Source organism: Coregonus lavaretus (genome assembly GCF_964263955.1).
Source record: "Coregonus lavaretus genome assembly, contig: HAP1_SCAFFOLD_129, whole genome shotgun sequence".
NCBI lineage: Eukaryota > Metazoa > Chordata > Actinopteri > Salmoniformes > Salmonidae > Coregonus > Coregonus lavaretus.
In genome coordinates this window covers 751903-762671 of record NW_028156273.1, presented here as the reverse complement: position 1 = coordinate 762671, position 10769 = coordinate 751903, and the positions used below count along the sequence as shown (strand labels likewise).

The window sequence follows — 10769 nt, the reverse complement described above, 5'->3', positions numbered from 1 at the left end:
TTTTTTCTCGGGACTCTCGTTTGAGGTGTCGTATCTGATGAGTGGTGGCAATTATTGCTTGTCAACATAGAGTCCGCTATGCTGCATCGTGTGAGAGGCTTTTATTAAAATCACGAGGTTACAGCATAGGTACAGACCCGCGATGTCCGGAGAACGGCTCCCCAGATTGCTATGGCCGTTCCGCCGTCTCATCGTTTAACCCCTATTTATAAACAATGCAAAAAGAGGGGCGACTCCCTCTTCTGGCCAATCACCAGTCTCCCCTGGGGCATCACCCTCCCAACGCTACATTTGAACTAAGATCATAAAACAACATTCTTTGTTCCTCCAAAACATTTAACAAAGGCATAATCTTCAGATACGATAGAGGTCAAGCAGGTCATAAACAGTTTCTCTGTATTGTAAAATTATGCTTTTGTTAATTCCATGAAGTTTGGACGTTGAAAGGGATTGAATGCATTTCTCACAAAATGTATTGCTGCAAAGCAGATCAATCTATGTGCTAGTTAGTCACTGCAGTAGATCATTCAAGAAAACAACGTCTTCAATGGCCAGTACTGTATAATCAATGATCTCACTAACAAAGCATCATTGGTTTAATTGGAACACAACACATCTCTGTTATGTAGTGGCTGTGTGAGCAATGACAGCTTTGTCAGAGTCCCATTACAATGAACTGGGAGTCTGTAGTTGTACATAGTGAAGCATTGAGGATGAGTAGAATGCCATCTTGGAGTGATGTCATAATGGGGTCATAAGAAGATAGAATCCTCTTGCCATTAGGCTAGAATCTTAGGTGGGAGAACATTCAGAGAGAAGGTTAGTTGGAGAAAGTCATCATATTGGTAAGTCATGTTTCTAAATTGTTCCTAAAGTTATGGTGAATCTACTATAATGGAGAGGACGGTTTTAGGCAAATATGATAGAATTTCATATCACTTTGCGTAGCCTACTGCGAGTTTCAAATTCCTGTCTTATGTTTAAATGAATATTTTCATGGTTAAATATTGGTATGCATTCATTTATCTAAACTGATTATTGTATAATCTAGATTACCGAACCTGAGAGTGATTTCTGATGAGATTGAATTGATTAGTACTGTCTTAAAACACATTTAACAGCATAGTGTACTATACTATAAACATTTTTGAAAAGATTTACACAAAATCTATAGTATAAAGAGAAGTTTGCATAATTGGTTGGTCACAGCTTGTTTAGTTTGGATACAGGGCTGTTTTATGGTGAGATGCAAAATAATGTGTTAGAGGCACTAGAAATGTAGGCATTGATGAAAGGCACCGCATAGGGTAAAAGGCTTTAATAGTAGTTTGAATGGCTATAGGGACAATGAGAGGTCATGTTTATTGGACATACTGTCACTATAATCACAGGATGCATAGCCGCGGGAAGTAGTAGTCACGATCGTCGGGAACAGAGGAGGACCAAGGCGCAGCGTGGAATGCGAACATATTTATTAATTGATGATCACACGAACAAAAACAAAACGAAAACGTGACGTCCCTGGTTACATTCACAAACCAACACGGAACAAGAAACCACACCAAATGAATGCCTAACGGCTACCTAAGTATGACTCCCAATCAGAGACAATGAGCTACAGCTGTCTCTGATTGGGAGCCACCCTGGCCAACATAGATATACAAAACCAGAACAAACACAAATGAAAACTCACACCCTGGCTCAACATACTAGAGTCCCCAGAGCCAGGGCGTGACAGTACCGAGTGGAGGACAGAGGAGCCTCTTAAAGAAGAAGTTACAGGTCTGTGAGAGCCAGAAATCTTGCTTGTTTGTAGGTGACCAAATACTTATTTTCCACCATAATTTGCAAATAAATTCATTAAAAATCCTACAATGTGATTTTCTAGATTATTTTTTCTCAATTTGTCTGTCATAGTTGACGTGTACCTATGATGAAAATTACAGGCCTCTCTCATCTTTTTAAGTGGGAGAACTTGCACAATTGGTGGCTGACTAAATACTTTTTTCCCCCACTGTAAATGTAAATTCTGTCAATTTGGAATTTACGTTAAGTTCAAATTAATCTTTGGCAATTGGGTAAAAAATTAATGTGGAACTGTTAAAAGTGATTTGCTTAATTTCTTTTGATGCCGATGCTGTCTTTAGGTTGTTTAAGGATTTATTTTCCATTAGCAGCATCCTGTAGGTTGCTAACATTTAGGAACTCTCTTTTAGAGCTCATTCGTATTGGAAGTGCACAGTATTGGTCAGGGCGACTTGCATGTTGAGGTGGGCCTACTAAGGAAGGAGGTGGGCCTGCTGAAGCAATTGGCCTGTATGGGGGAGATGAGATGGATAGAGAGACAGTCTCTGGAGATGAATAGAGAGATGGTGTTGAAGGAAGTGGAGAGGGACAGACTTGAGAGGATGAAGAGGGAGGAGAAGAAGGAACATGCAAAAATAAATCAGATGAAGGATGAAGAGTTGCTGTTGATGGATATTAGAATGAGGGAAAGGGAGAGAGAGATGGAGGAGGAAAGGAGGAGGTTAATGGAGAAATCTGAGAGGCAAAAGGTAGAGAAACAGATGGCGCTCCAGAAGAAAAGACAGGAGGAGAGAGACAAGTGGGAGATATCTGAAAAGAAGAGAGTGGAGGAATGGAAAGAGTTTTACTGGAAGGAAGAAGAAAACCGAAAGGAAGATGCATGGATGAAAGCAGAGAGGAAGGCAAAGAGAAAGGTGGAAGAAGCAAATAGAAAGGTGGAAGAAGCAAAGAGAAAGATGGAAGAAGCAAAGAGAAAGGTGGAAGAAGCAAAGAGAATGATAGAAGAAGCAAAGATAATGGTGGAAGAAGCAAAGAGAAAGGTGGAAGAAGCAAAGAGAAAGGTGGAAGAAGCAAAGAGAAAGATGGGAGAAGAACAACAGATGCTGAAAAAGCAAGCCAGGCTAACGGAGACCCTGAGCGATAGAAAAAGAAGAGACGGGGAAGAGAGAAAGGAAGATGAAAATAAGTGTGTGAAGGAAGCAAGGGAAGGAGACAGGAGAGAGCTCCTGAAAGAAAAGAGACTAAGTGCAGAAGAAAATATGACACACATGGAGAAACAAATGAGAGAGCTGGAGGTCAAAGGTAAAAAGGAGAGGGAATAGACAGAGAATAAAGTGTGATATGTGAGGTTAGCTTCAACACCTTAACTTATACTGTCTGTTTCCCAACTCCCTCTCTCCCAGATTCCTCCATCTTCTCAGCTGGTGCTGAGGTCAAACAGACCCAGTGCAAAGGTCATCTTAGTTTACAGTTCTTTTGTACATTGAAAGTGTTATACAGTGTTATGCACACATGGAGTGTGGTATTAACATCCTCCATTTTCCTTTGTCTTGTCAGATGTCTCCATGGTTACTGCAACTGAGTCAAAGACTCTGAACCCTCAGAAGGACCAGCCAGCAAAGTGCAAAGGTAAAGACCAGGGCCCGGTTTCCTGATAGCGATGGAACTTAAGCTTACTAGTGTTTTAACGATGCATCGTTTTTATAATGGCCGAAGATGTCACATGCGTTTCCCAAAACACCACGCAGAGAGAACGTTCACTAAGTGCGTCATTGGAGTAGGTCTCGATACTGATCGAAAGAAAGGCAGGGCTGCTCTCTGATCAGATTTCTCCATTTAAATCTTACCTTAACATTATAATTATTACACAATACTGATGACGGATCAGCTCCTAGAGAGCCATTACCACCTTATGGCTGCAAATATTGAGGCGGCTTATTCTAATGCTTACCCTATAATAATGCACTAAATCACAGATTCATTTGGCCCATCAGTGCGCACATGTTGTTACACATCATGAAATATATTGAGGTAAAAATTACAGACAGTGTAGCCTACAAATAGAAGTAAATTGACTGAACATGAAATTGATTTCAATATGATTGAAATATAGGCCTATACAGCCAACTGGATTTATTTTCTAATGCAGTCATCTCGGTTTTCAGTTGAAGCATATTTTTATCCTTTGCTTGTTGAATTGCAAAGATATTGGCAACTTTGTATTTGTAGTCAACTTCCTGCCGAAGTTATCGTCAGTCACAGAGAGACAGATAAACAGCTTGATTCTATGTTTAGCGGATGTCTTCTGTGTAGAAAGTGACGCGGAAAGGCAAAAAAGAATCTAACGACGCATTTAGCTGTCTGATATCAGTGGAGTTTTCTGGTTGAATCACCCTTCTTTCCACCCAATTTTGTTTTTATGTGATGACGTTGAATCAACATCTCTCTCTCTCTCTCTCTCTCTCTCTCTCTCTCTCTCTCTCTCTCTCTCTCTCTCTCTCTCTCTCTCTCTCTCTCTCTCTCTCTCTCTCTCTCTCTCTCTCAGAATTCTCTGTGTTTTCCACGAGCAGTCAAGGCGTGGCCAAGATCCCCCAGGTTCTGCAGGTCAAAGTGAGAAATAAAAGTGAGAGTGTCCAAAAGAAAGATGGGAATGACAAAGTAACAGTGCCAAAGACAGAGGCAGAGCTCCTTATGGACAAATTTGAGAGGATGGCAGAAGAGGAGAGAATTTGGCCTTGTCAGAAGGATAGGAGAGATAAAGACCAGGCCAAAGAGATAGAGGGAAAGAGAAAGGAGGAGGAGGTGCTGTCTAAAGAAGAGCAGCGCAGGCTGAGGAATGAGAAGGCCTTACAGGAACACCTGGACAGGGTAAAGAATCCGGAAAGGACAGGCAAACAGACCAGACAACCACAATGTAAAGGTAGGACCAGGCAAAGTGACAAGGGACTCAAACACAAAACATTTCATTCTCTGTGGTTTAAAAGCAAAGAGCACCATTGCGCTGTCCCTAAAGTTAGGTTGGTGCGTAAAACCCTTAAATTCAAATAAGCAATAAAGTGTGATGGTCCGCACTCAAAAAGATGTCGCATAAACCTGACGTCATTTTGTTTGTTTTAGTTTTTGTCTTTTTCACTGCATGAGGGATAGCATACACAGATGTTTCTGCTTTGCATCCTTCAGGGTGGTTTAGCATCACGTTGTACTCAGACGATGCCATCTTAATCCCCATGGGGAGGCTAATAAAACTGTATTACATTTAAGTAACAGCAGTGTATCTCACTAAGGTACTGAGTTATGTGTGACTACTCCTCTGGTGCATTGAAACAGCCTACAGGACTTAACTCTACTTTTACTGCTGTGTGTTATTGTCCTATCAAATCTCCATTCATATATATTCCTTTTCTGTCCTTAGATTACTCTATTTTCACTGCATCAGGGCTAAAGAGCAAGGACCCGCATGATCAACAGTCAGCAAAATGCAAAGGTAAAACATGAAGGGGGATAGAGAGGGACAGACTTTTCACAAAGTATTTGATGACACAGTGCAAAGATAAAAAGGACGAGAGATATAGAGAGAGGGAGACAAAAAAGGACGAGAGAGAGAAAGAGAGAGACAGAGAGAAAGAGAGAGAGAGAGACATAGAGAGACTGAGAGACAGAGAGAGAGACACAGAGAGAGAGAGAGAGAAAGAGCGAGACAGAGAGAGAGAGACAGAGAGAAATTCATTATTAGAGAGCGGACCCCATACTTCGCTGCCATATAGAGCACTTGGTTCTATAACTGATTGAGCCAGATTCTAATTGGAATTTCGATTTTAATATTCCTTTTAATGGCTCTTCTTGCTTTGTCTCTCAGCTCATTCACAGCCATGTGAAAGCTACCTGTGTTGCTGATATTTAGTCCTAGATACGTGTAATTTTTGGTGTGTTCTAATAGAACTGTGTCCAAATAGAATTTATATTTGTCATCCTGATTTCCTGACCTTTTTTTGGAATATCATTATATTCGTTTTTTTTTAGATTAACGGTCAGAGCCCAGGTCTGACAGAACCTGTGCAGATGATCTAGATGCTGCTGTAACCCCTCCTAAGTGGGAGACAGTTGCACCAGGTCATCTGCGTACAGCAGACACTTGATTTAAGTGTTGTGTAGGGTGAGACCAGGTGCTGCCGATTCTTCTAATGTTTTTGCCAATTCATAGAGGTTAAATAGTGTTGCACTTATTGGGCAGCCCTGTTTCACTCCACGTCCCTGAGAGAAGAAGTCTCGGCTTGTTGCCGATTTTAAGTTGTTTTTAGTGTACATTGATTTAATAACATCATATGTTTTCCCTCCAATACCACTTACTATTCGTTTGTAATAAAATACCTTAGTGCAAAATTGAATCAAATGCTTTCTTGAAGTCTACAAAACACGAGTAGATTTTGCCTTTGTTTGGTTGACTTGTTTGTCAATTAGAGTGTGGAGGGTGTAAATGTGGTCTCTCTCTCTCTCTCTCTCTCAATTCAATTTCAATTTAAGGGCTTTATTGGCATGGGAAACGTATGTTAACATTGTCAAAGCAAGTGAAGTAGGTAGTAAACAAAAGAGAAATAAACAATAAATATTAACAGTAAACATTACACTCAGAAGTTCCAAAAGAATAAAGACATTTCAAATGTCATATTACGTCTATATACAGTGTTGTAGCGATGGGCAAATAGTTCAAAATTCTTTGTGGGTCTGTGTAATCTGAGGGATTCCACCTCATTTTGTGGGCAGTGCCTACGGCGGCCTCTCTCAATAGCAAGGCTATGCTCACTGAGTCTGTATATAGTCAAAGCTTCTCTCTCTCTCTCTCTCTCTCTCTCTCTCTCTCTCTCTCTCTCTCTCTCTCTCTCTCTCTCCCTCTCTCTCTCTCTCTCAGATTTCTCTGTGTTTTCCACGAGCAGTCAAGGCGTGGCCAAGGTCCCCCAGGTCAAAGTGAGTAATAAAAGTGAGAGTGTCCAAAAGAAAGATGGGAATGACAAAGTAACAGCGCCAAAGACAGATGCAGAGCTCATTATGGACAAATTTGAGAGGATGGCAGAAGAGGGGAGAAGGGGGCCTTGTCAGAAGGATAGGAGAGATAAAGACCAGGCCAAAGAGATAGAGGGAAAGAGAAAGGAGGAGGAGGTGCTGTCTAAAGAAGAGCAGCGCAGGCTGAGGAATGAGAAGGCCTTACAGGAACACCTGGACAGGGTAAAGAATCCGGAATTGAAAGGCAAACAGACCAGACAACCACAATGTAAAGGTAGGACCAGGCAAAGTGACAAGGGACTCAAACACAAAACATTTCATTCTCTGTGGTTTAAAAGAAAAGAGCACCCTCGCGCTCTCCCTAAAGTTAGGTTGGTGCGTAAAACCCTTAAATTCAAATAAGCAATAAAGTGTGATGGTCCGCACTCAAAAAGATGTCGCATAAAGCTGACGTCATTTTTTTTGTTTTTGTTTTTGTCTTTTTCACTGCATGAGGGATAGTGTACACAGATGTTTCTGCTTTGCATCCTTCAGGGTGGTTTAGCATCACGTTGTACTCAGACGATGCCATCTTAATCCCCATGGGGAGGCTAATAAAACTGTATTACATTTAAGTAACAGCAGTGTATCTCACTAAGGTACTGAGTTATGTGTGACTACTCCTCTGGTGCATTGAAACAGCCTATAGGACTTAACTCTACTTTTACTGCTGTGTGTTATTGTCCTATCAAATCTCCATTCATATATATTCCTTTTCTGTCCTTAGATTACTCTATTTTCACTGCATCAGGGCTAAAGAGCAAGGACCCGCATGATCAACAGTCAGCAAAATGCAAAGGTAAAACATGAAGGGGGATAGAGAGGGACAGACTTTTCACAAAGTATTTGATGACAGTGCAAAGATAAAAAGGACGAGAGATATAGAGAGAGAGAGACAAAAAAGGACGAGAGAGAGAAAGAGAGAGAGAAAGAGAGAGAGAGAGAGAGACTAAGAAGAGAGAGAGAGACTAAGAAGAGAGAGAGAGACTAAGAAGAAAGACCACTAGTGGATAAGGAGAAGAAGAGCTCAATGCTTAAAGTTCAGAATGTGAAGTGAGCATGAATTCCTTCAGTATGTTTATCTATCTCTCCTCTTTCCCACCTCTCTCCGCAGATTTATCCATCTTTTCAGCTGATGCTCAGACGCAGCAGTGCAAAGGTAAGAAATAGGAGGGGTGCAGCATTATGAATTGCTGTGTCATATAAGACCCACTACCCACTGGGCACAAACTGGTTGAATCACCCTTCTTTCCACCCAAATTTGTTTTTATGTGATGACGTTGAATCAACATGGAAAACTGCTTGGATTTGCAAAACGTCATCAATGTAAAGGAATTTCAGTAATGTTTGTATTTTTTTTCACCCAACTTTTAACCTAAATCCAATGACATGGTTCACATTTAGTTGATTTCACGTTTAATTCACATTAGTTGACAACTCAGTCAAATGTAAATCAAAACTAGATGTTGAACTGACGTCTGTGTACAGTGGGAATCGAACCCACAACCCTGGTGTTGCAAGCGCCATGCCATACCAACTGAGACACACTAGGCTCTAAATAACAGCGATGATGTTTATTTCCAATCTCTCTCTCTCTCTCTCTCTCTCTCTCTCTCTCTCTCTCTCTCTCTCTCTCTCTCTCTCTCTCTCTCTCTCTCTCTCTCTCTCTCTCAGATTTCTCTGTGTTTTCCACGAGCAGTCAAGGCGTGGCCAAGGTCCCCCAGGTTCTGCAGGTCAAAGTGACTAATAAAAGTGAGAGTGTCCAAAAGAAAGATGGGAATGACAAAGTAACAGCGCCAAAGACAGAGGCAGAGCTCCTTATGGACAAATTTGAGAGGATGGCAGAAGAGGAGAGAATTTGGCCTTGTCAGAAGGATAGGAGAGATAAAGACCAGGCCAAAGAGATAGAGGGAAAGAGAAAGGAGGAGGAGGTGCTGTCTAAAGAAGAGCAGCGCAGGCTGAGGAATGAGAAGGCCTTACAGGAACACCTGGACAGGGTAGAGAATCCGGAAAGGACAGGCAAACAGACCAGACAACCACAATGTAAAGGTAGGACCAGGCAAAGTGACAAGGGACTCAAACACAAAACATTTCATTCTCTGTGGTTTAAAAGCAAAGAGCACCATCGCGCTCTCCCTAAAGTTAGGTTGGTGCGTAAAACCCTTAAATTCAAATAAGCAATAAATTGTGATGGTCCGCACTCAAAAAGATGTCGCATAAAGCTGACGTCATTTTTTTTGTTTTTGTTTTTATCTTTTTCACTGCATGAGGGATAGCGTACACAGATGTTTCTGCTCTCTCTCTCTCTCTCTCTCTCTCTCTCTCTCTCTCTCTCTCTCTCTCTCTCTCAGATTTCTCTGTGTTTTCCACGAGCAGTCAAGGCGTGGCCAAGGTCCCCCAGGTTCTGCAGGTCAAAGTGAGTAATAAAAGTGAGAGTATCCAAAAGAAAGATGGGAATGACAAAGTAACAGCGCCAAAGACAGAGGCAGAGCTCCTTATGGACAAATTTGAGAGGATGGCAGAAGAGGAGAGAATTTGGCCTTGTCAGAAGGATAGGAGAGATAAAGAACAGGCCAAAGAGATAGAGGGAAAGAGAAAGGAGGAGGAGGTGCTGTCTAAAGAAGAGCAGCGCAGGCTGAGGAATGAGAAGGCCTTACAGGAACACCTGGACAGGGTAAAGAATCCGGAAAGGACAGGCAAACAGACCAGACAACCACAATGTAAAGGTAGGACCAGGCAAAGTGACAAGGGACTCAAACACAAAACATTTCATTCTCTGTGGTTTAAAAGCAAAGAGCACCATCGCGCTCTCCCTAAAGTTAGGTTGGTGCGTAAAACCCTTAAATTCAAATAAGCAATAAAGTGTGATGGTCCGCACTCAAAAAGATGTCGCATAAAGCTGACGTCATTTTTTTTGTTTTTATTTTTGTCTTTTTCACTGCATGAGGGATAGCGTACACAGATGTTTCTGCTTTGCATCCTTCAAGGTGGTTTAGCATCACGTTGTACTCAGACGATGCCATCTTAATCCCCATGGGGAGGCTAATAAAACTGTATTACATTTAAGTAACAGCAGTGTATCTCACTAAGGTACTGAGTTATGTGTGACTACTCCTCTGGTGCATTGAAACAGCCTATAGGACTTAACTCTACTTTTACTGCTGTGTGTTATTGTCCTATCAAATCTCCATTCATATATATTCCTTTTCTGTCCTTAGATTACTCTATTTTCACTGCATCAGGGCTAAAGAGCAAGGACCCGCATGATCAACAGTCAGCAAAATGCAAAGGTAAAACATGAAGGGGGATAGAGAGGGACAGACTTTTCACAAAGTATTTGATGACACAGTGCAAAGATAAAAGGACGAGATATATAGAGAGAGGGAGACAAAAAAGGACGAGAGAGAGAAAGAGAGAGAGACAGAGAGAAAGAGAGAGAGAGAGAGAGAGACAGAGAGAGACAGAGACAGAGAGAAACAGAGAGAGAGACAGAGAGAGAAACAGAGAGAGAGACAGAGAAAGAGAGAGAGAGAGAGAGAAACAGAGAGAGACACAGAGAGACATAGAGAGAGAGAGAGAGAGAGAGAGAGAGAGAGAGAGAGAGAGAGAGACAGATAGAGAAAGAGCGAGACAGAGAGAGAGAGACAGAGAGAAATTCATTATTAGAGAGCGGACCCCATACTTCGCTGCCATATAGAGCACTTGGTTCTATAACTGATTGATTGAGCCAGATTCTAATTGGAATTTCGATTTTAATATTCCTTTTAATGGCTCTTCTTGGTTTGTCTCTCAGCTCATTCACAGCCATGTGAAAGCTACCTGTGTTGCTGATATTTAGTCCTAGATACGTGTAATTTTTGGTGTGTTCTAATAGAACTGTGTCCAAATAGAATTTATATTTGTCATCCTGATTTCCTGACCTTTTT

At 41.5% G+C, this 10769-nt stretch overlaps 1 protein-coding gene across 1 annotated transcript; it reads left to right on the top strand.

Annotated features, from left to right (window-relative positions):
• The first annotated feature begins 5163 nt into the window (after window positions 1-5163).
• Window positions 5164-10133, top strand: LOC311126532 (uncharacterized protein). Its single transcript, XM_084200527.1, has 6 exons — window positions 5164-5290; window positions 6713-6768; window positions 7571-7642; window positions 8518-8892; window positions 9195-9259; window positions 10062-10133. Exons 1-6 carry the CDS (start codon window positions 5283-5285, stop codon window positions 10089-10091), a joined length of 606 nt encoding a protein of 201 aa, XP_084056653.1. The 5' UTR covers window positions 5164-5282; the 3' UTR covers window positions 10092-10133.
• The last annotated feature ends 636 nt before the right edge of the window (window positions 10134-10769 follow it).